This window comes from Coffea eugenioides, chromosome 8 (assembly GCF_003713205.1).
Source record: "Coffea eugenioides isolate CCC68of chromosome 8, Ceug_1.0, whole genome shotgun sequence".
NCBI lineage: Eukaryota > Viridiplantae > Streptophyta > Magnoliopsida > Gentianales > Rubiaceae > Coffea > Coffea eugenioides.
In genome coordinates, this window is record NC_040042.1 from 45,823,725 (window position 1) to 45,849,132 (window position 25,408).

The 25,408-nt window shown below is 37.3% G+C and overlaps 4 protein-coding genes across 4 annotated transcripts; 2 read left to right on the forward strand and 2 right to left on the reverse strand.

Annotated features, from left to right (window-relative positions):
* The first annotated feature begins 1,013 nt into the window (after window positions 1–1,013).
* Window positions 1,014–3,998, forward strand: LOC113779319 (probable polygalacturonase). Its single transcript, XM_027324870.1, has 6 exons — window positions 1,014–1,150; window positions 1,260–1,598; window positions 2,412–2,532; window positions 2,628–2,802; window positions 2,946–3,016; window positions 3,125–3,998. Exons 1-6 carry the CDS (start codon window positions 1,070–1,072, stop codon window positions 3,790–3,792), a joined length of 1,455 nt encoding a protein of 484 aa, XP_027180671.1. The 5' UTR covers window positions 1,014–1,069; the 3' UTR covers window positions 3,793–3,998.
* A 431-nt stretch (window positions 3,999–4,429) lies between these two features.
* Window positions 4,430–7,437, reverse strand: LOC113781495 (mitogen-activated protein kinase homolog MMK2-like). The gene is made up of 6 exons (XM_027327440.1): window positions 7,007–7,437; window positions 6,740–6,869; window positions 6,379–6,516; window positions 5,710–6,042; window positions 4,967–5,150; window positions 4,430–4,854 (listed from the first exon to the last, which is right to left on the reverse strand). The coding sequence occupies exons 1-6, from the start codon at window positions 7,198–7,200 to the stop codon at window positions 4,682–4,684; spliced, it is 1,152 nt and encodes a 383-aa protein (XP_027183241.1). The 5' UTR covers window positions 7,201–7,437; the 3' UTR covers window positions 4,430–4,681.
* Window positions 7,438–12,078: 4,641 nt separating this feature from the next.
* LOC113779322 (heat shock protein 83-like) lies at window positions 12,079–15,275 on the forward strand. The gene is made up of 4 exons (XM_027324874.1): window positions 12,079–12,316; window positions 12,445–12,586; window positions 13,087–13,367; window positions 13,492–15,275. The coding sequence occupies exons 1-4, from the start codon at window positions 12,176–12,178 to the stop codon at window positions 15,037–15,039; spliced, it is 2,112 nt and encodes a 703-aa protein (XP_027180675.1). The 5' UTR covers window positions 12,079–12,175; the 3' UTR covers window positions 15,040–15,275.
* Window positions 15,276–18,401: 3,126 nt separating this feature from the next.
* On the reverse strand, window positions 18,402–20,846 carry LOC113779323 (transcription factor MYB46-like). The gene is made up of 3 exons (XM_027324875.1): window positions 20,714–20,846; window positions 20,488–20,617; window positions 18,402–19,246 (listed from the first exon to the last, which is right to left on the reverse strand). The coding sequence occupies exons 1-3, from the start codon at window positions 20,844–20,846 to the stop codon at window positions 18,493–18,495; spliced, it is 1,017 nt and encodes a 338-aa protein (XP_027180676.1). The 3' UTR covers window positions 18,402–18,492.
* Between the last annotated feature and the right edge of the window lie 4,562 nt (window positions 20,847–25,408).

Sequence of the window (25,408 nt, forward strand, 5' to 3'; positions counted from 1 at the left end):
TAAAGTCGTTAGTGAAGATGCGGGCACTTCACGATGGCATGCAAACTTGGACCCAACCACCCACCCAACCGCTGACCAATCTCCTCAGCATCATTCCACAACAATACACAAAATTCCCACAACAAACCCACTAACTTTTTTTTTTTTGTTATTATTATCTGGAGAATCTCATTATTATTAAAGTACTTTGTTATTATTATTTTGTCCCCAGGAGGAGAACTACGTCCACGTCAGACAGTCAAAATGAACATTAAAGAATGCATTCAGAAAATATTTTTGTCTATGTATGGGATCCTGTATTCGTTGCCATATGAGATCCCAAAATCACGTGGCTGATGGAAATATTACTAATAGTACCCAAGATTCATTTTAGCCTTGTTTGGACAGTAACGTTTCCAATCATTTTTTGAGTGAACACGTGGCATGTATTGCCGCATAGAGATAAATAAGTTTTGTTTTGCCAATATATTGAAATTATAAATGCTTAAATTCTGTACAATATATATTAAAAGTGCTGAGCTAGCAGTGTTGGAAAATTCCTCCCCTTTGGCAAAAGCTGAGCTAGCATTAACTAATTAGATTAAACCAGGGTCACGGGTCCACCTGCAATCGATTTCTTGCATCTAAAAAGAACAACCAAAAGATCACTTCATCTTACATAATGTAAGAAGGATATTTTAGAAGGACAATAATAGGTTAGATTTACTTTTCTTATAAAGTTAATTAATTTTTTTTTAATTATATGAATAAAAAAATCAAAACCATCAAAATAGGATGAGGGAACCATTATGTCCATTAAGCAAATTATTATACAATAATAAAAAAGTTTTGAATTGATATGTTTTAAAATTTTTATAAAATATATATATATTATCGCAATTTGATATATATAAAATTTTTTAAAAAATAAAAAATATATTTACGACAAATCTAAATTTTTTTTAAAGAAATAAATGACTTTTCAAACAAGGCAATATGACTTCTATGTTCGGATACATTGACACGAGTGAAATGGACAAGAATTTCCCACCTTATAAAGACAGGTGATGACGTTCCTATTTCCTATGCAATGAAACGAACCTACAACTACCTCTCCTTGAAGTCACAGAAGCCCAAGATGGGGTTAAAGCAAAGTCATACAAGAATTCAAGTAAAGCTTCTTGTTTTTTCCCCTCTTCTTCACATTACTCCTATCAGTTTCAATCAACCCCTTCTTAAATTGCTCTCCAAAAAAGCTGATCTTCTTGATGTTTTGACAGGTTATCAACATAGTTTTCGTCCTTGCTGCTGTGATTCTGACGAGTTCAAGAGATGTTAATGGCAGAAAAGTTCACCACAGGGAATATTATTTCGAGTATTCCAGCATAAACTGCAGAGAACATAGTGGTTCCTTGACAGATTTTGGAGGGGTTGGTGATGGAACAACATCAAATACAAAGGCTTTCCAGGATGCCATCAATTATCTCAGCCAATTTGAATCAGAGGGTGGATCCATTCTCTACGTTCCTCCTGGAAAATGGTTGACAGGAAGCTTTAACATCACCAGCGATCATTTCACCCTCTTCCTCCACCAAGATGCCGTTCTCCTTGCTTCTCAGGTTTGTTTTGCGACTAATTTCAAACAAAAGAGAAAACGAAAATCGAATTAGGATCCTTCAGTCAACTTCAAAGCAGTTACAACTTTCATTCCTCGCGTGCATATATCTTTATGTTTCTCAATCTGTTCGTATCTTCGTCTGGAGCATGGCCTTTATCTATGCATAAACTCTATTTCCACCACTTTTACTAACGGTTGCTTTAAGAGCCCTAATTAGATAGGTGCTAGGAGAGAAGTAACCTAAGTGCTTCATCTTTCACATCTTAATTTGTGGTGGAGAATGGACCAACTTGCTTCAGTCTCCAGATGGGTCACTTTTATAGCGCAAAATCGAAAGCGTTAGAGTAGTGGCGTAAATGGAGGACATATGGATATGCTAGTCCACATAGAAATCCAATTATTGAAATGGGAAAGTGACACTCGGCCGCCCACATTCCAAGAAGCATTTTGACAATTTCTATGTGCACGTGTGGACTAAAGCCACATTAGGATTTAGGACTTGTCCCATGCAGCCAAACGGTTCTCCCTTTTCTGTTATTTTAACAACAATTTAATACACATAGAGGGTTTTGATGGTCAGCACCTGTAAACCAAGTATTTTTGGTATAGGCAGTCGAATCAAGAAAAAATTTTGCCATCTGTGTTTGCGGGCAAGACATAAAAGTGTTAAACTACCTGCTTGAAAGTATCAAGAATGGTTAAACATTGATTAAGCTATCAATTTCTGAGTTAGATTTCCATTGGATTGATGGACACAGAGAAAGATCTTTGCATATCTAATATCACAGCTTGAACATTTTTTATTTTGGTTTAGGATGAAAGTGAGTGGACTGTAATTGAACCCCTGCCATCATATGGTCGAGGGAGAGACACTGAGGGTGGAAGATATATCAGTTTTATATTCGGAACTAACCTCACTGACGTTGTTATAACAGGTACCACCACAATTGATTTTGTTATGTGAGAAGTTTCTGGTAGTTCGGAAGTAGATTTAGATGGAGCAAGAAACTCACTGTTAGTTCGTTTTCAGGGGACAATGGCACAATTGATGGTCAAGGCGAGCCCTGGTGGGACAAATTTCACAAAGGAGAACTTCAATATACACGTCCTTACCTTATTGAGCTTTTGTACTCTGATAATATCCAGATATCCAATCTTACGTTGGTTAATTCTCCATCATGGAATATACATCCAACTTATAGCAGGTAACTGGGCTTTTTTCTCTTAACCCCCCCCCCCCCCCAAGGCGGCGGGGGCGGCATAAGCAAGAGTAAGCAAATGTTCTATCAAGTCCATTTATTAAACTTCATGATGCATCTAAACGTAAATGTTTCATAAAATGATGCAGCAACGTAATTGTCCAAGGCGTCACTATTACAGCACCAGTAACATCCCCAAATACTGATGGCATCAACCCGGGTAAACCAGTGGAATATCGGAAACTTTGTTTAGTTCTCATTTACCAACATTGAATTTGAAAGTCATTCTTGATTGACACATCCTTTGCCCTTCTGGTATAATATTCAGATTCTTGCACAAATGTTCGAATTCAGGACTGCTATATTGTCTCTGGGGATGATTGCGTTGCAGTTAAGAGTGGTTGGGATGAGTATGGAATTGCTTTTGGGATGCCGACCAAGCAGCTCTTCATCAAACGACTGACCTGTATCTCCCCATCCAGTGCAACCATCGCGCTAGGCAGTGAGATGTCCGGAGGAATTGAAGATGTCAGAGCAGAAGACATAGTAGCAATCAATACAGAATCTGGAGTCAGGATCAAAACAGCAGTTGGAAGGGGAGGCTACGTGAAAGATATATATGTGAAAGGGATGACCTTGAAAACTATGAAATATGTATTCTGGATGACAGGAAACTATGGGTCTCATCCTGATAATAATTATGATCCAAATGCCCTCCCTGCAGTTGAAAATATCAACTATCGTGACATAGTAGCGGAAAACGTTACCATGGCTGGGCGGTTGGAAGGGATTCCTGGTGATCCCTTTACTGGAATATGCATATCAAATGTCACCATTGAGCTGGCACAGAATGCAAAGAAATTACCTTGGAACTGCACTGACATTTCTGGGATTTCAAGTGCTGTCACTCCTCAGCCTTGTGCTTTATTGACACAGCAGGGAGAGGAATACAGTCCATCATGTGACTTCCCCACAGAACATCTACTGATTGATTAGGTTGAAGTCCAGTCTTGTTCCTGCAATACTAAATTACTGAAAAGGAATGCCTAGTAAAAACACCATGTTTGGAAATCTTTCATATTGATGCCAAGAAGATGGTTGCATTGATGGAATGTAGGATTTTATTTACGCAAATTGACCGCATAATCAAGCTAAGGTCCCTTGCTTTCAATTATGAATGAAAGAAACACGATATAATATCATCTGTGGGAAAACGCTTTACCTCTTCTGGCAAAGGACTTCAAGCCGAGCTAATGTAGCAACACACTCCAGTTCTGCGTGCAATATAATCCACTCCTCCTCGTCTAGATTTCAAATATGTTAACACTTTTTTTTTTAACCCAAGGATATGCTATATACTGCCAATTACTGACACCACATTTACAAACAGAGTAGCATAGGATTGCATCAATCTCAAAACATTAAGGTCCAAAACATCCACTAACAGCGAAGGAGATCTTTGACGGCCTGCAGCGTGTTTGGATTGCTGAATAATTTCACATAGTATTTTGTTAGTATTATAAACACATTTTTCAATCCACCTTTTTATATTTCCAACTACTTTTTTATCTCATATAAATCACATCACAAAAAGCGTTACGGTAATTATCCCAACTAATACTCTATCCAAACACACTCGAAATCCTGTTCAACAAGGAAGCTTGCCGGTTGTGAGCAGGTCCCCTCGCTGAAGAAGGTTCTAGATAACACTAACTTGCAGCATTGCAAATTACATAACTAGAGAACAAAACCACTTTTGAGTGGCGTACGGAATCTCCTAACACATAACTAGAGTCTTACAGCATTGCAAATCATAACTTCCCCATCACACCTTGCATTATTTCCAACATTTTGTACAACAAATGCTAATGTTACATCTAACTGATTAACAAGTTGGGTCAGGGTTCAACTTCACTGCTTCCTTCCAGATGAGATCCTTGACGTTTTCTTCAGTTATTGATGGTTCCTCAAAATCAAAATGGAAAGGTCTTGGGCAAACTGGCTCATCATTGATATCATGAAGAGATTTCAAGAATGGATGACAAAGCGCTTCCTCAACTGATGCAAATCCAAAGAAAAAATTAAACTAACAGGGTAAAATCTTTAAGGCTAAGAAGTTCTCAAATACGAGGGTCGGAGGTACAGAAGTTCATATTTGAAGTGCCTTTACCTGTAATACGTTTGCTGGGATCAAAGACAAGCATCTTTTCTAGCAAATCGACAGCCAGAGGAGACATGTTTGGAAATCTAGCCGTTAATTGTTGTTTTGGGTATTGAGGAAGTTGCCTGACATACTTCCGAGCATTATCACTTCGCAGGAATCTAAGGCTTGCATCATCAGGAGTACCCAAGAGCTGAAGTAAAAGGATTAGCATGAATACAATATGCAATGGCATGGAGTAGTTCAATTGAAATAGCGTCAAATATCACTTTATTTTATTCTTTTGCTGTGTCAAATAACCCTCATCAACAACCTTCTCCTTCTCCACAAGTTTTACTTCTTATAAATCCAAAATTAATAATAGCTCATGTAGCCATGTAAGAAGAGCAAGAGAGATTGATTCTAAAGATGAAATGTGGTTCTGCCAAAATTTGTGGTTCTAGGAAATTAAAACAAAGGACAATAAATCTCGGCTCAAATTATTTGCTAGAATGCACTCCCAAATAAGAATTGTTTAAGACATAATAATTTAGATTATGAAAATTCTGCCCCTCCATTCACTCATTCATTAGTCGCTATTACTCGGTATGACTTTATCATCACTGTTTTTTTTCCTCCCTTACAGCTTCTCTTTCTTCACTACTTTCCAACTTTTAAACGTAGAGTAAGAGTTAAGTTCCCAGCTCATGGAGATTAAAAGCAAGAATTCCCAGTGGAAAATGACTTCAAACAGAATCTCAGAAAAATGATACCTCTGTGATGAGTTTGAGCTGATGAACATAATCTCTACCAGGAAATAAAGGTTCTCTTGTCATGATTTCACCAAAAATGCAACCTACTGACCAAATATCTATAGCAGCAGTGTACTCTGAGCAGTTGAGGAGCAACTCAGGTGCCCGATACCAACGAGTGACAACATATTCTGTCATGAAATCTGTTTCTGATGTTGTCCTTGCCAAACCAAAGTCTCCAATCTTAAGGTCACAATTTGCATTCAGAAACAAATTGCTGGGCTTGAGGTCACGATGCAATACATTGGCTGAGTGTACATATTTCAGTCCCCGCAAAAGCTGGTACAGAAAATACTGAAGAAAAAAACAACAGGGCATTAACCTTGAAGTCATGACCAGTTGTCGTAACCACAATTGCCAGAAACATGTAAGCAACAAACTGAAAGTTAGTGATGAAGCGACAAAGTCTTGCATGATTGGTTTACAATGGAAACTTAGTGAAAAGTCAGTTCATATAGCTGCATTTGATTAAAAGGTGCTCAAGTTCCAAGAAAAGTAAGTAGGCAGATTGTAAAGGCGAGCAAATACTGCTGATTGAAACAACTAGAAAATCAGTTGAATAACTATTAATTTGAAGCTCTAGGGCTTTAGCATGCAACATAGTAACACATGAAAGTGTTAGTACTAAACCTGAGAGTGATCGTCAGTCAATTCTTGGTCAGAGCGAATAATCTGATGAAGATCAGTATCCATCAACTCATAAACAACGTATACATCATTGAAAGCTTCCCTGTTCGGTGGTTTTATGATATCCTTGATAGCAATAACCTGATAAGCAGCAGCACAACCACGACTTATCAAACCAAATGATCCCTCCTTTTCTATTAGACAAACTTTAAAATTCCAAGAGCCACAATCGGAAAAAAGGGTAGCAATCTCGAAAACTACCAAGAAAAAGCTCTGAACAAATGAGCAATTTCTATTTTGTTTCTCCCAATTGATCAACAAATCAGATGAAATTGTTAGCTTCGAACGTCAAGCTTGAACTCACGTTTTCATGATCCATGTGGCGGAGGAGTTTAATCTCCCTCAAAGTTCTTTTGGCGTCAACTCGATTATCAAAAGCATTACCAATTTTCTTGATAGCAACCTCCTCAGCAGTATGTGCATTCACAGCAGCACTGTACCCCAAAAAAAAACACAGAAAACAACAAAAAATCCAATCTTTCAGCAAACCAACCTAAGCCCAGATGGTAAAATCTTTACATAGACTAATAAAACTAACAAAATCAATAAAAGGGCTCCATTTTTGTATTACCAAACAAGGCCATAAGCACCACGGCCAATTGGGCGAATGGGAGGGACATATTTGTTGGAGACTTCAAACAAGATACCGAAAACATTATATCTAACATATCTGCCTCCATGAATAAGCACTCCTTTGATGCTATTATTGCCTTTTTTAGAACTGTTACTTTCAAAAGCTGCTGAACTACCATTATGGTTGGCCATTTGAGCTTTTGAACAAGATTTTAGATTTCAAATCTGATGCTGGAGGGGTACTGCCGAGTCAAGACGGCTTTTAGAGTTGCTTTTTCAGGCGGAGAGGGGGTTCAGTGGCTGAAGATTTGAAGGGGGGTTACGATTTATTGGGATAAGTTATGGTGCATTTTCTGGCATGGTGCTCGGCTGGGGGAAAGGGCGGAGACTGGAGTTGGGGCTGCTTTGAATCTGTGAACGCGGTTTCAACGTCCGTGCAGTGGCATAGACTTCTGAAAGGTCAAAATTAAAAATGATCTCAAAAGTTCTCATATTTTCGCGATCTCAGCATAGGCCTCGTAGAATATTTAAATTTTCTGGCCCCTAAATGTCATATTTTAACATTAGGGACCTCACAGGTTGAGTTTTGTTTATTTCAAATCAATTTATGTAAATGTTGTAATTTTTTGTGTAAATTCATACAACTTGGGTATAAATTTAAATCTCACAATTCATATTATGAAATTGACTCAAATTTTAAGGCCCTAGTCGACTTTTAACTTCTTGGCATCTTTGGCCAAAAATTTGTAGAGCACCATTACTTGCCAAGTCAAATGGATAGGATTCAATCAAATTGGACCTTTATCATTTCAGAAATGGTAAATTCCAAAGCCTTTCAAGTTCAATAATTATTTATTTTTCATAAATAAAGTGAAAAGGGCAAATCGATTCACAAATATTTCCCCAAGCCCATTACAAATAATAGAATAATACAGGGGCAAAGAAGTAATGTCAGTTCCTAATTTCACTCGTCTGACCTGGTTGGAAAACATGTATCTCTATTTTCTTTTTTATTTTCGTTTTCTGGGGCTAAAGAGTTTGGCAGAAGGACTAAAATTTACATATAGAAAGAATTTTATGGGTCAAATAGTTAAGAACAAAAAAAGTTTAAAGTAAAATCATTCAAAATGACTCTCATATTTTATCAAATGACATTTTGTCGTTCTTCATTTTTAAAATATTAACTTTACGTTTCTTACAAATTCAAGTTAATAATTTTTTGCCCCAATTTAATTTTTCGATCACTTTTAACCTGAAATCACTGCATAACCTACATGTAGTCATTTTTTATGTATAAAAAGTTCAAATCCTACTTTTTTAATGGCACAAATGATTATGGATTGGTATCTCTCTTTTTTTTTTTTAGGAAAAGAAGAACATAGTTCGCTCCAAATCCTACTTTTTTTAGATGCAAAAAATGAATATGGATCATGTCATTTGTTTAACTACAAATAGAATCTAATTTTTTTGCATCTACCAAAATGATCATATATGGATCACATGATGGATTCAAAATAAAAAGTGTTCGAAAATTTAAATTGGAACTAAATTTTATTGACTTGATTTTATAAGGGACGTAAAGTTACCATTTTAAAAGTAATGGAAAAAAAATTCATTTGGTGAAATATGAAGGACATTTTGAATGATTTTTCAAAAGTTTAAACTCTGATTGAGATTATAAGAAATATTTAAGCCTTTATGTCAATATGCTTAAGACAACTTGCTTAAGAGCAATCAACGTCCAATAGGATAGTGTACTTATATAATACCCATTTTTCCCAGTATTTGGTAAGATATTTTCGGATTTACGACTACCTATGGGTTTCCTCAATTTTTTTATTCGTGAATTGAACTTTTAAGTTAGGTATCTTAATTAACTGAACTGAAACTTTAAAATATTCAACGGCAACATGGAAAAAAAAAACTCTAGAAACGATCTAAAGTTAGTATACTTACTTCTTTGTGGGGGTATGTGTGTGTTTTAATCTTCTCCCTGGTCCTTCTTCTTTATTTTTTCATTTAATTTATTTTTTTATTGGTCTTGAAAATTTAGTTGGCGTGATCTTTCATCAGAAATATCTACTTCCTTCACAGCATTTGACTTAGGAACCAAAAGGGTAGCAAACTATCATCCTAGGTACTCAGAGCAATAAAATCACTGGGCCAATGGCTCAGTAGCCACCAGGGAGGGTTTAAGTCCCTCCTTGGACCGTAGGTAAGGGTTCAAACCTCACCTGCAGCGAAAAAAATTTAAGGGTTGTGTCAGAGCACTCTCTTGATTTAGTTGGGTCTGTATACCCACTAGTCTCCTACCACAGCCTTCTTAGGCTTCCCCTCCCCCCTAGATTAGGATAGAATAGGTTATACAAATGTATCGTTGCCGACAAAAAAAAAAAAAAAAAGTACTCAGAGCAATAAGCTTCGTGAAGGAACTTCTTGGTCAAGAATAATGGATTATTGATAGCTTTCTTGATCAGCTTTTCCCACGCAATAAACGATGAGTAGCTGTCAAAGTATAGTCACTTAACTTCATCACACAAGTTGATGGCTTCCCCAGTTAAATGTTCAATGGATTAGCTAGAAAAAAAAAAGATGATGCAGATAAAAAGGATACTATTTTTTTTTTGCCAGCAACGATACATTTGTATAACCTACTCTATCCTAATCTAGGGGGAGCCTAAGGAACCATTGGCCCAATGGGTAGATAAAGAGGATACTACCGAGTTGCTTTTCTTAGATTCAGTGAATGTTTCAGAGTGTAGTGATAGATAGTACAGGAAAGTTATTGGTCTTGAAAATTTAGTTGGCGTGATCTTTCATCAGAAATATTTACTCTTTTTTTTGTCAGCAACGATACATTTGTATAACCTACTCTATCCTAATCTAGGGGGGAGAGGGAGTCTAAGGAGGCTGTAGTAGAGGGTTAGAGGGTATACAAACCCAACTAGACCAAGGGAGTGCTTTGGCACAACTCTTAGATTTTTTTCGCTACAGATAAGATTTGAACCCTCACCTACAGCCCAAGGAGAGATTTAAGCCCTTCCCTGGTGGCCACTGAGCCATTGGCCCAGTGGTTATCAGAAATATTTACTTCCTTCACAGCATTTGACATAGGAACCAAAAGGGTAGCAAAATATCATCCTAGGTACTCAGAGCAACAAGCTTCGTAAAGGAACTTCTTGGTCAATAATAATGGATTATTGATAGCTTTATTGATCAACTTTTCCCATGCAATAAATGATGAGTAGCGCTCTAAGTATAGTCACTTAACTTCATCACACAAGTTGATGGTTTCCCCAGTTAAATGTTCAATGGATTAGCTAGAAAAAAAAAGATGATGCAGATAAAGAGGGTACTACCCAGTTGCTTTTCTTAGATTCAGTGAATGTTTCAGAGTGTAGTGATAGATAGTACAGGAAGTATAATATTACAGTAATATATAATAACTTAAAAAATATCTCATCCATACAATATATCAAATATTTTAAAAAAATTTTATGGTAAAAATTTTTCATATACACTGTTATAGTAAAATTTTTCAAAAATACCCAAAAAATTAGATAATTCAAACGGAGCCATATTGCAAAGTATTACTAACTATGATCAATTAAGAGATAAGTTATTATCATCATTGAGAGGTAGAAATTTAGAAAATAATTCCCCATAAAATTTTTCAAGAAGATAACAGAAGCCTCATAAGTTGTCAAATTAAGATTTGCAATCAGCATTAAACGATACTAACATAATTGCTTCCCCGCGGATGAGGAGACCGTCATGCTAATTATCGCTTGGTCTTAAACATGCACAGAGGAGAGGGGATAGGTTTGACTACTACTTCCTATTGTAGCGGCAGAAGTAAAATTGGGCATGCATGTGATGTAACATACATTAACTGTACAAGCAAAATTGGAACTAAAGATCACTTTGGATACTAACTGTTTAGGGTTTTATTAAAAAAACATATATATATATATGTATATATATATATATATATTATAACACGTGATGTATGTAAAGTAAAAAGATAACGGAGAAATGTATTAAAGAAATATATATTTGTCTAAAAGCTCACCAGATGAAAGGAAAAACTTCTTGGACCAAGGATGGGGATCATGCCTTTGTCTAATAGGGGCATTACGCAATAGTAATTTTACAAGTGGAAGAGTTTTTGAAAGAATTCAGCTTAGATTTTATTTTAGTCAAAAGTAGAATATTGTGCATACGTTCTATTTGCAAAAAAACATGAAAATTTTCTTTTGTTCCGAGGCAAAAAAAAAAGGGAGAAAAAAAAACATTGAACTACAACAAAGAAAAAGAGAAATGAACTGGACGAGATAAGGGAGGATGGCTGAGAATATGGAATCAGAAATCAGGAGGAATGAAAAAGCACTTGCGCATGTCAATTTTTTAAATCTAACATGAATAGAATGGGTTTTGTTTTATTTTTCTTTTACAAAATGTCAATGGTATTATCCTAATTCGTCTATGAATTTTAACAATACTTCTCGAATGCACCAAGATGATTCTGGATTAATTTCATAGTTTGTTTGGAATGCAATCTTTCTTCAAAAAATTTTTACATTTTTCGTGAAAATATTTTTAATTATTTTTTAAAAATTATTACAGTACATTTTTTTACAAAAATTTTAAAAAATAGCAATCCAAACAAACTTGTATACGAATATAGAAATGGTTCTGTATCTATACTGCGGTCATTACTTTGTATGAGCTCAAACGAAATTTTTTTTTTTGCTTAGGGAAAGAAGAAACAGAAATAGAGTTGAGCTTGATTTAATTAATTAGGGAACCAATCTTATCCATAAATGAGAAAAACCACTTATAAATCACATTCCAACAATCCATAGGAAAAAAAAAAAGAAAAAGAAAAAGATAGTTGAATGAGAGGGCAAATTAGGAAAAGAAAGAGAAAATTGAAAAGTTGGAGAAAATGGTAGAGAAGTCTAGAACCGCCAAACTGGATCCCCGACTCTGTTCCTTATTCACCGCTCCACATTCTTCCCGAACCGACTTCCTCTTCCGTATATATTCTTGCTTCCTTCTCCTTTCTCGTTTGTCGCTCACTCATATCTTCCAGTTAACACACACACACACACACAAACAAAGCACAGCATATATATATTTGTAAGCCGAATCTTATCACTAGGCCATGGCGGATGTACAAATGGCGGGTGAAACTGAGACGTTTGCTTTCCAGGCGGAGATTAATCAGCTCTTGAGTCTTATCATCAACACTTTCTATAGTAACAAGGAAATCTTCCTACGTGAGCTCATCAGCAACGCTTCTGACGTAAGCATTCGCCGATTGCATTCCATTTTTTTTTTCCTTCAGATAATTTCTGTTAAGTTTTGCTGATATTAACAGAAGTACTAGTAGCAAGATATCGGAGTAATTATGTTTGTTTTGGTGTGGTGAAGGCTCTGGATAAGATCAGATTCGAGAGCTTAACGGACAAGAGCAAGTTGGAATCGCAGCCGGAGCTCTTCATTAGGATTGTGCCTGATAAAGTTAATAGGACTCTGTCCATTATCGATAGTGGCGTCGGCATGACCAAATCAGGTATTCTATCACCGCAGCCTTAATTTCATAAGAAATATGTTCGGACTTTTTTTTAGGGTGGCGGAAGTGTTGGTATGTGAATATCAGTTTGCAGCTTTCATGTTTTGCATGATCAAGCATGTTGTGAAGAAAAATTCATCAAGTCAATAGTAATTTTCGTAATGTTTAAATTGCTAGCAAAGGACAGAAACATCTTTTTACATATTTTCTCACGTTTCGAATAACTCCGTAAAGTTTGGTCCCTACTCATCAATTTTGATTTTTGTGCCGTTCTGCGAACATTTAACAGAGATTTTGCTTGACTTATTCATGCATGTATTTTACATTAAGTTGGGCACAGAATGTGTGGAGATTGAAGGCAATCCTGATTTATTGATAAATCAGTTACGACTAACGAAATTGATGTGCTGTTGACTGAATATGTGCAAGTGCTTCATTTCCAATCAATTTAGATGGTGGATAAGAAATTAATGGGGCACGTGTTCTTGTTTGAAAATTAGATATGGTAAACAATTTGGGAACAATTGCAAGGTCTGGGACAAAGGAGTTTATGGAGGCATTGCAGGCTGGAGCTGATGTTAGCATGATTGGGCAGTTTGGTGTGGGTTTCTACTCTTCCTACCTCGTTGCTGAGAAGGTTGTTGTGACGACCAAGCACAATGATGATGAACAATATGTCTGGGAATCTCAAGCAGGTGGATCCTTCACTGTGACAAGGGATGTCAGCGGAGAACCACTGGGCAGGGGCACTAAAGTCACCCTCTACCTCAAGGAGGATCAGGTAGGTGATGTTTGCAACTGTTTGATTGGACTGTTTTAGTATCATATTTTGTTATCAAAACTTACGGCTGATATTGATCATCTCAAATTGATCTATCATCATTTGTTTGGACAATTTGGTGTAGCTGGAATACTTGGAAGAGAGGAGGATTAAGGACCTTGTGAAGAAGCATTCGGAATTCATTAGCTACCCAATTTATCTCTTGGTTGAGAAGACAACTGAGAAAGAGATCAGTGATGATGAAGATGAGGAAACCAAGAAGGACGAGGAAGGAGAAGTTGAAGAAGTAGATGAGGAGAAAGACAAGGATAAAAAGAAAAAGAAGAAGATAAAGGAGGTGACAAATGAATGGCAGCAAATTAACAAGCAGAAACCTCTCTGGCTTCGGAAGCCTGAAGAGGTTACCAAGGAGGAGTATGCTGCCTTCTACAAGAGCCTAACAAATGATTGGGAGGATCATCTTGCTGTGAAACACTTCTCTGTTGAAGGACAGCTGGAGTTCAAAGCTATTCTGTTTGTTCCAAAGAGGGTACCCTTTGATCTCTTTGATACACGGAAGAAGTTGAACAACATCAAGCTCTATGTCAGGAGGGTGTTCATCATGGATAATTGTGAGGAGCTCATTCCTGAATACCTTGGATTCGTTAAAGGCGTGGTGGATTCGGATGATCTCCCACTAAATATATCTCGTGAGACGCTCCAACAGAACAAAATCCTGAAGGTCATCAGGAAGAATATTGTCAAGAAGTGCATTGAGATGTTCTTTGAAATTGCAGAGAACAAAGAGGATTATGCTAAGTTCTATGACGCCTTTTCCAAAAATTTCAAATTGGGTATTCATGAAGACAGCCAAAACAGGGCAAAGCTTGCTGATCTTCTCAGGTATTACTCCACAAAGAGTGGGGATGAGTTGACCAGCTTGAAGGACTATGTCACAAGGATGAAGGAAGGGCAGCAGGACATATATTATATAACCGGCGAGAGCAAGAAGGCTGTTGAGAACTCTCCATTCTTGGAAAAGCTTAAAAAGAAAGGATACGAGGTGCTTTTCATGGTTGATGCCATTGACGAATATGCTGTTGCACAGTTGAAAGAGTATGATGGTAAAAAACTTGTTTCTGCAACAAAGGAAGGTTTAAAGCTCGATGAGTCTGAGGAAGAGAAAGCAGCAAGGGAGGAGAAGAAAAAGTTATTTGAGAATCTTTGCAAAGTAATGAAGGATATTCTTGGAGAGAGAATTGAGAAAGTGGTGGTTTCTGACAGGGTTGTTGATTCTCCTTGCTGCTTGGTCACTGGGGAATATGGCTGGACAGCAAACATGGAGAGGATTATGAAGGCTCAAGCATTAAGGGACACCAGCATGAGCGCTTACATGTCAAGCAAGAAAACAATGGAGATCAACCCTGACAATGGAATCATTAAGGAGCTTAGGAAGAGAGCCGAGGAAGATAAGAATGACAAATCAGTTAGAGACTTGGTGCTGCTTCTTTATGAGACTGCTTTGTTGACGTCTGGTTTCAGCCTTGATGATCCAAACCAATTTGGTTCAAGGATCCATAGGATGTTGAAATTGGGGCTTAGCATCGAGGAAAATGAGACCGATGATGACGCTGACATGCCTGAATTGGAGGAGGAAACCAATGAGGAGAGTAAAATGGAGGAAGTTGACTGAAAGAGAGTTGTTTGCGGATGTTAGTAGATGGTGGAGTTCATGCAACAGTGGCTTTTCTGGTAGAGTTGTTCTTTTCTTAAAGCCCTCCTGTAGTTTCTTTAGTAGCATTATGGTTACTCTACTAGCTCTGTGCTTTAAGTTGTCCTCTGTTCTTGCTGGCTGATGCTATATTTCTGAATGATTACCCATTGTAATATATAATATAATATAAATGCATGTTGTGGGTTTGTGTTGAATCTTGTCTCCCTTCGAAAACAGACAAATTAGCCCAGTGGCTGGGCACAAGTGGTAAGCGGTTTGTGAATGTTACACGAGGTCCCGGTTCGACTCTCGTTGTGAGCGCCAAGTTCAAATAGCCCAGGGCCAGGCCTTATTCCAAGCAAGAGTCAGACTCTGCGGGCGCAATCTGGACCGAATCCGGATTAGTCGGAGCAGCGGCTCTGGATACCGGGTGGTCTAAAAAAAAAAAAAAGACACAAATTAATCTCAAGATTGTTCTTGTTGAGTTTCCAGTCCCACGTCCTGGAAAGGAAAATGTGTAAGTGATTTCATATCTTCGAAACTAGCATTCTGGGTGGAAAACAGAGGATCTGTATCACCTTGATTAAGATATCAGGAGAATTATTTGCTTAATTTAATTGTTAGTATTAGTTTTGCGTTGAGAGGAGTGGCTTTTTGTGTGTTTTTTCACCCTTGTGTTCGTGCTAAATTACTTCTTTAACTCTTTAATTAATTTCTTTGACATTTGGTACGCTTGAAATGCGACGCGGTTTGGTTGACGATTGTAAGTTCTCTGGCACGTCAATTCTGGGACATTTTAAGCTCTCGAAGTTTCGTCCTCTTTGTCCTTCCTTTTCTGTGGCCGTCGGACGAAGATCAAACTTTATTTTGGCAGTAGTTGGGGGATTTGAGGAGGAGGAGAATGCCTAACCAAGAAAACAAGAGTGATATCTTTTTCAATTCTGACGATGTGGGGAATTTTATATTCCGATCTTTTATACTTTGTGGATCACTACCGGTTTAGGTAGATAGGATTTTAGGGAATTTTGTTTGCGAGGGCCCATAGACTTTGTCTGGATGGCTGAGAGCTGTTAATGGATTGGGTCAGTCAAGAGCTTGTCTGTATAATGGAATGGGTCAGTCCGAACTCTAGTGGAAAAAAATCTATGGAACTTGAGTTTTAATTGGATTGGATAGAGTTTGGATGTTAATATTTGATTTATTTTTAAATATAAATTAAACATGAGTTGAGTTTGGGGGATTATGATTGATTCAAACTTGATTAAAATGCGGCTTGTATACGATTATAACAACAATAATAATATCTATAATTTATAATTATATATATTATAGAATAAATATTATGTATTTAATTAGAGATTGGGCCGAATCTGAATTGAACTCGAAACTCCCTTTTAATTTGAAGTCGTATAATTTAAGTTGAAGCTGCACTTGTCGGCATATCCTTGTGTAAAGAGAGAAGATGCAACGGTTGGTACTCCGAGTCGACGGCGGCCATTAAGTACCACATGAGAAAGCAAAACTCCAACAAAAGGAAGCATGCATGTCAACAAATCCCGCGGGGTGACAATTAAGAAATGATGAGGAAGCCTGAACAGACTGCACTATAAATTAAGAGAGGGGCTTATTCAAACATCTTTCAATAAGCTGCAGGTATAAGTGGCCGATTAGAATATAGGGAAATTAATTGCCATGGTTTCGACTCTGGTAACTAAAGCTCAGTCCAAAATGGAGCTTCCTTCATCATGAAAAAGCTTCGACCGAGTTTTGAACCTATGGTTTTGTATTTGTTTGTTGTTAGATATAGAGTCGGCAGCCCTCCCTGAAAGTTGAAAGTTTATATGCAGGTCCTTTGCTGGCAAGACTTCAGATACACCTTCACCATGAACGGCGCCCGTTGGTTCCAAGGCCATTTCAGAATTGGTGCAAACCACAGATCGACACGGATGGATTTGAGATCAATCAGTTTAAATTGGACCCAAAAAAATATTAATTAATATATATATATATATATTTTGGTCTTGCCATCATGCCATGCCGCCCACCTGGTACCATCCAATTATAATGGAAGTGAAAAAAGCATCTATTGCTAGAACAGGTGTAAGCCCCTTCGCCATTCATAGCTCTGAAGGAAAAGTTTCTTCAAGTGATATATCATTTGAGAAATAGTTTCAAAAGTATTTGAGGCATAAGCAGTTGTTAGGGCAACCGTTTATGTCGATTTTGTTCAATTTTACAGGATGTATATACCTTTTTTTAAGGTGTAATTCATTTTAATATAAAATAAATATAAAATAAATTTTTATGAATTTATACATGCAATGATCTAATCCTTACATTTTTTCAGCCGATCATAATCGTGAACCGTCCAGGATAGTCATGATTGTCCCTGCCCGATTTTCCGTTCAAAAAGTTTTCTTTCCACAACAATAATATCATGGACGACAGGACAAAAGTACGTACCCTGGATAATTTGAATTTTTGTACCAAACCAACTATTTTTGGGGTTGCCCTTTTCTAGGCTTCCATATTACTGACAATATACGTAAGTTAACTTGAGAAACATTAACGAAACCCCTGAATCGATGAACGAAGCTTGATCAAACTCACACATCCTCACCAAATGTGAGATACTTAACAGAGAAAAGCAGAAATCACAGTGCAGGGATAGATACGACGCAGTTTACCAAATGCGTGCCCTCCCCATGTAAGCATGTACATGCACGTAAGAAACTGTACGGACATGTCATGTCCAACATACCTCTTTGTTTCATCATTTTCCTTTCCCTCTACCATTGTGATTTGGGACCAATTTTCTTGAGGGAAAAAAAATAATCTATTTGGTTTTTCTCCTGACCATTTATGAATAGGAAAAATATCAAACACATTTATTTATTTTTTTAAAAAAAAAAAGACGGGGAACAATATTGTATAATTCCAAATGTTATAAGATGCTTTCGCTTGATATATCAATGGTTGAGATCATTTTTATTCCCAAAAGCACAATATACTCTCAATTTTATAGATGGAGACCAATTGTAATATACATCCCCGTGCGGTTTATAGTGCAGAAGATTTATCTGAGCCCAATCAATAACTAAAACGCCAGCTCATAAATTAAAATATCATTCCACATTTGACGAGTTGGGTATATTATTGTACTATCACCAATTGGACACAGGGTAAAATGAGAAGAAGTGCCCGTTGATCATAAATTAGCATGTATTCTTTATTTCTCAGAGTTCTCTTGCTTTCCAGAAAACATCAATAAACACATTCTCGTCCCAATTCCGCTATCACACGATTTTAAAAGGGAAAAAAAAAAATTCATCCGACGTGAATGGAAAAAAAATAAAACCAAAAAAAAAAAGAAAAAAGCCAGCATTCCCCAAAGACAGGTGGTTTCTTCACCATCATCACGAGCTTTTCCATTTACAGAGGTGAAGGATACGATAGCATAGCTCCCATATTTGACGAAGAAGATGGTAATGATTCATCCCCGCCTAGTGGTCCTTGATCATCAGTTTGGTCCCAAAATAGGTAGCTAGGACATTGCTGTGTTGTTTCAACCCATTGATTTAGCTCTTGCCTTTGTAGGCAATCCAGTGTTGTTATTTCTCCCTCCACGTTATTAATGTTACTACAAGATTGCACATGATCAATATGCACCATATTTTCGACGTTATCGATCAATGGCGGCAAATAATTAATTGAATCCAATCCAGGCGTAAAAGATGCTGGTTGGACCAGTACTGTTGATTGATGGTCTTGGTGATGCTGGTTCATTTGTGGCCAGATTGAAGAATTCAGTACTCCTGCCGTTTCTTGAAAGAGCTGATCGTGATCCGGCACCATTCGATCAGCATTACTACCATCACCAGTTAGTCCTTGTAGCACCGATGAAGAACTAGAAGTGTCAAACATGAATAAGGGTGGAGATGTAAATAAGGTATCTTGAATATTCTGTGGCTTCATTGCAAAGTCTTGTTGATTGATCAAGTCTAGCTGGTTTGTGTTGTAAGAGAAAAATTGGCCGGATTGCTGATGATCTGTACTAGTTGCTGAGATGTTTGGTGGAGCTGCTGCTGCTGATGGTTTGCGTATTTTCTTTTTGATCCATGAGTTCCAGTAGTTCTTTATTTCATTGTCTGTTCTCCCGGGCAAGTGACTTGCTATATGAGCCCATCTGCAAAATTCCACTCCTTGCTATCAGAAGCTAATACAAAGAAAAACTGTATCTAAAATAAACTGGACAGCACTGCACTCAAAAAAACAAGAAAACAAACGTAAATAAAATCATCAACTGATTTATAAATATACATGCGACAATGAGATTTACACAAGTCATCAAATGTAGGAAGGAGTTATCATTTTATATTAGGCAAATCCTAAGTTAGCTAATTAACTGGTTACTTTATTATTTTTTTTAAAAAAGTTTTGGTTACTATATGTTGAACAGGGATGAGGAGACACATTCTTCTGAGTAGGTAGAATCCCAAGGTCGAAGGAACTATGCATGATTGTGATAGTGTAGATTTTTTGCAAAGTGAGATACATTTTGAGTATTACTCCCATCCCATGTAATATTAGCATTTATTGCATGAGGAGAAATTAGGGAGTCAGAAGCAATCTCATGTAGTAGCTGGAATAAGTTGTATTATTACAGGTAGACTGAAGGAAAAAACCCCCGACGTAAATAGCACAAGTAAAGCAATATTCAGTGCATAGAATAGACATGTACTTTCAGCTGAAAACCTGAAGTTCAACTGTTGACATTGCCTACATAACGTCTTCCAAATTTAAAGTTGACAATTGATACCTTTAAACTACTCCGAAAGCGAACTTGTAGTGTCTTTTGGCACAATGTGTCTACATGAAAATATACGTTCTTGGAACTTCATCTAGAAACTTGTTCCGACACTTAATTTACAAGCCTAAGTTCATGAAGAAGGAACACAAGAACATTTCAAATCAAGAATGGGAAGTTGTCCGAGTGAAATCTGTGCTTCAAGTTGAAGCCAGTTTGCTCAAACCTGATCGTATGTGCAGATCAGTTCATCACAGATGAAAATGCCTCAAAGAATTGATGAGGTCTTCAACTGGACAGCTGAATGCCGGTAACATCTCAAACTAAAAGATTCCATTACACGTTATCTACTGTATCCTAGTTTAATTCATCAGAAACAATGGGGTAAAAACGCTAGAAATCTTATTAGCTATGTCAGAATTTGACATAGTTCCATTGTCAGAAGAAGTTCCTCATTTCTAGTACTGAAAGGAAGATCCTCACCATCATCATTCCTCTCATGTCCTCCTTCCCATCCCCTCCCTTCATTAACACTTCTTGGAACAAAAATTTACTCCATTAACTAAGATTGCAAACCGATGGAATAGAAATTACTAAGTTTACAAGTGATCACTAAAAACCTGTTTCCAACGGCCCCATGAAGGCTGATGATCAACTTCTCCTCTTCGGGAGTGAACCTTCCTCTTCTTATGTCCGGTCTCAGGTAGTTAATCCACCTCAAGCGACAGCTCTTTCCACATCTTTGAAGTCCTGGAATAATCAAATGTAAACATTACGTGACAAGAACCAAAACTACAGCCACAAGTAAAATGGAACATGCGAGCACAAGGGGAGCTGAAGAGAGACCAGCTTTCTCAGGAACTTCACTCCAGCAGCCATAGCCGTGAGTAGTAATGTATCTAATGAGCTTTTCATCTTCTTCAGGTGACCAAAGGCCTCTCTTCACCTTCTGCTGGTTGCAGCAAGAATGGTGCCCCATATATTCTCTCTTGTGCAATTAGATTCTTGTGATGTATGGATGGATGGAACGCTAAACAAAGAGAACCCTCTAATCCAGCTTTAAATATGTTGGATTGGGATTACTACTGCAATACAAGGGAACCGACATCCTCAGTGAAAAGAATCCCTAGAAAATGGGCCCATGTTCCCATCTAACCTTAAAACGACATTCCATCAAACCCTTCCTGTAATGTTAATATATATGATGGTCTCCCCCTCGAGTTTCTACGTAGACGTGTAGTAGTAGTAGTAGGAGTACTATTCTGTAACAAACTTCACGTACCTCATTTCTTTTCTGAACCATGCGGTCTGTTGGGTCATTCATATTTAGTCCCCTTTCCGCCATCCCCGCCCTTCCTAACCAACGTCTTCTTTCACATCTCAATCGCCCAGGAAAGAAAAAAAAAAAAGGGCATGCTCGTTCTCAAGGGTCCTGAATTTAAATCCTCTTTGCTCTTTTTCGCTCTTTAAATTCCACCTTTTCTCTACTGGGAAAAAAACCGCTAGTTAACCTGTTTCTTCAATAAATTTCGCGTTCTTCTTGATGGATTTGTCAAAATGGTGACGCTGCTTCCATTAATTATCAGCTCATCTGTCGAGATCAAGTTTTATGTCCCATCATAATGAAGTTAATAATACTCTCTGGGCAGGCTTTCACAGCTCTTACTGAAGTGTTGGCTGAGGACCGAGGAAAGCTTTCTACTTCATTTGAAATAGTATACTGATCAAGCTAGTAATGAAAAATTACTGCAGTTAATTAATAAAGTCGAAATAAGAATATTTAACGATTGAGTTCCTGCGTACTCTGACAATCCTAGCACTCAACAATTTCACATGCAAAAGAGAATATTGCACGACATTGTCTTCTGTTCGCCTGTATGGGCCTTCTAGACCTATCTAGCACTCCTATATACTGGGTAGAGAATCCATTATTAATTTGATTCCTCTATCAGGTAATCAATAAATGTGCAATATGGTAAACTTCCCATATATATATATATATATATATATATATATACATTGCTTCCTCCGAAGAGAATCAGGATCCCTTCTAATATACTTGACAAAGCCTAGCAACTTCTTCAGAGAGCTTTTATGCATCTCGATCCAAAATGAATAGCATAGTCAGAAGATGTGAAATTGCATAAATATCCCCTGACAATTTAATTATTTCGTTGTCGCCGCATGTTTTTGAACGATTATCATGTTTGTTAACAATAATCACACTGTAATAGTCAACTAATTAATAAAGCTATTAGTTCTGAAAATCAGACTACAAACTTCAATTATGTTTCAGTTCAATGATACACTCATGAGCAAACTGAGAATGCTTTCCCCATATTGTGCGGGTGTCCGATCGATGAGGACTATATCTTGTCAGTCATGATTCTTCTGGTCATTCATGATATCAAGAGTTGATTTGACGAGAAAAGCTTCAAAATAATTTAGTTGCTACTTTGTAGAGGACAAAATCTGGGACCTGAATGGATTTAACGGAAGTTTATCCTTCCTTTGTCTGCAAGAATTGGAGTTCAATCAAGCACTTCGGCTGATCCATCACTCTATTTATCTGTCATTTTTCGGCATTTATTTTGTTGGACTTTTTATTTGTGAAGTTTGTCGTTGAAGAGCTGCGAATGCAAATATTAATAACTAGCTAGCCAAAACTTAACGTCATCCTTTATTCAAGATTCGTGAATGAAACGTACCTTACGAATTACTCATCGTAGCTCATGCATCGAAAGTCTCGTACTCCAAATGGAACAAATCAAAGTTTCGCGTGATTTTTTTTTTTTTGCTGATAAATAAGAGATTTTGAATTCATAGTCTCTTTTTTTTTCCTTCAAAGAAATAAACTTTTGAAAAGCGGGGTAATTTCTATTCTTTTTTTATATATTTTTTTTTCGTCACACGGCCGCAGACGATATTTGTCGGTCCCTTAAGTAGAAGAGATTGAGATTGCGTTAAAAAGTGCCGTCCCCGGTGAATCCAAATCTTGTCCCCATGGACGCTGAGGAATATTGAACAGCGAATCACCTCTCAAAGTTTTTGCCGTGCCAAGGAGGAAACAGAAAAGGAAAGCCATTACATAATTTGTCGTCCCAAATAATTGTGGAGAGAAAAGAAAGCCATTACTATTTGCAAGTGTCCTCATAATTGAACGATTGTGTGTTCGTTAAGGCTACCGGTGGATGGATTTTTCGGCGGCATTTATCTTTCGGTTCATTAAATCATTAATTATAGTTTACAAAGTCTAGAGGTTGTAATACTACTCTTATTCCAAGTGTTTCGATGATTGAGATGCTTATACGTTTCAAAAGATGATTAATCGTACATACACTATCAGTGTATACACTATCACCATTAAATATATGATACATGTGCAAAATTTGAATTTAAAATTTAAAATTTGGTCAAATATCATCAATCCAATCGTGACAGTATATACACTGACAGTGTATATAAAATTTACTCTTAAAAAAATGAATGAAAAGTTGAATGATATGTCCTAATAATATAGATTAACCTAAAATGTGTGGGTGCATTACAAAATCACCACAGTCAATTGCTTGGTTGCTTGACCTATCTTATTCGTGCTTCGGTAATTGCTTTGGCTTTCAAATCTATTAGACATGAATGTTCTTCAAATTAAGTTGTCAAATATAATATTATCTACTTCGTCGGATTTGACAATTACATGTGAGTGTGAACAGTTAATTAATCAGTAGATCTAACGATTAGAGATTTGCAAATGTTCTTGGGGTCGCAGTGTTATGAGTAGATTTGTAAATGTTCTTGACCCATCTTATCCATGCTTCGGTTGCTTGTTGCATGTGCGTATGTATGATGTAATTTTTGCTATAGTGAAGATTTTATTATTTAGTAAACTTATGATGTTATTTATATCGCAAGAAAAAATAAAGTCCCTTATCCTACCAAGAGTCAAGAAATTGGATTTATTTTATTTTATTTTTTTGGGTTTAGACCCTGGAAAAATGATTCGAAGAGGGCGATTCCGTGGAACCCAGATAATACGGCTGCATTGTGCCATACGTAGTAGTAATAGTAGTTTATCGCAGACACATTTTCGAATCACTTTTTTTTTATTTACAAACATCAAATCATTATAATATTTTTTTTTTTTTACAAAAATTTTTAAATATAGCAATTCGATCGGACTCCATCTTCTAAGATCATTTCGCAAGTTGCTAACAATCTCTATCGTTCTCAAGGGAGTCCAGCTGGGAGTCGCCAAAAGAAGCAAGGTGGATCCTGAGAAGGTAAATCGCTTTCCCCTTGCTAAAATATCACCAACACCAAATTGGCCGTTCCCTATTCCAAAAGGTGATTTTTGGCTAAAACTGCTTTTAGTCACCCTTACAATCTTGAATAGGTGATAGCTAGTGTTGGCAATTGAAGGCCCTTGAAATTTCCATATAAGTGCAGCATAACACGAAACGAATTTCAAGGCTTCAGATTTTGAAACTTTCCACTTAATGAAATACTTCCAATTGGCAAGGTGGTTAGAGCATCACAAACGTACGTGCATGGTATTCCATTTACTTTCTCAGTATACACGCATACTAATACTATATTATTGAGCTCGTGTTTTACATGTGCATATGTATACGTATTTACGTCGACCCACAACAATTTAATATAGAGGAGGAAAGAAGAGAGAAAAGAATGATGAAATTGGCAAAGGGGGAGGGGGATCTGTTGATTGATGCAAATCATTCACCATATTTGATGTGAGAATTAGTGACTTTTGCTTGGGATGGATAGGAAGCTGAATTTGAAAGTAAAACTTTTATCATTTGAAAAAAGACTGCCCCTACTGCTAAGCTACCACCCCCCCCTCTAAAAAAAACCCGCCCCCTTTCCCCCCTCTTTATCCCTTTTAATACCCCCCGCCCCCTAACCCCCCACCGTCACCCCCTTGTAGACGAAGCACGTTAAGAGGCGAAATCGGCTGCATCTGTCAACAACCCAGCCGTGCCCTGCTTCGCGTGCTTTTTATCCATCGTTCTGTGCCTACCTGCAGTGATGCACTCCTTGCTCCAGCACGCTCCGTCAAAACGTTACTCATCTAACCAAGCTGCATCCTAATGGCTACGCCGTCTATAACTGACCTACAACAGTTCTTTCTAACGTAGCCTCTGCTCTGCCGCAGACCTGGTCGTGAGTGCGCGTATGCTCTCATGCCATCTGCCTGCATTATATAGGTACTCCGTCACAACCCCCCGACCCCGCCTTCCCCCTCTAAATGACAGGAAATGGAAAAGCAGAATGATTATTCTTAGCTTTAAGGGGGAGCAATGGAGTGGGGGATTGGGCCTACGTACCTTGAGATTAAGAAGATAATTAGTGGGAAAAGACACAGAGACTATTCCCACAAAAGCAAGGCTGGTTAATTGCTCGTGGATGAAATGTCTCCACCAAGAACACATAAACAGCCTCTAATTTCATTCAATTATAAAAATCCCCCGTCCTCTATGATGCTACTGCATGTCCTTTTTTATTGCTTTCAATAATAGTGCG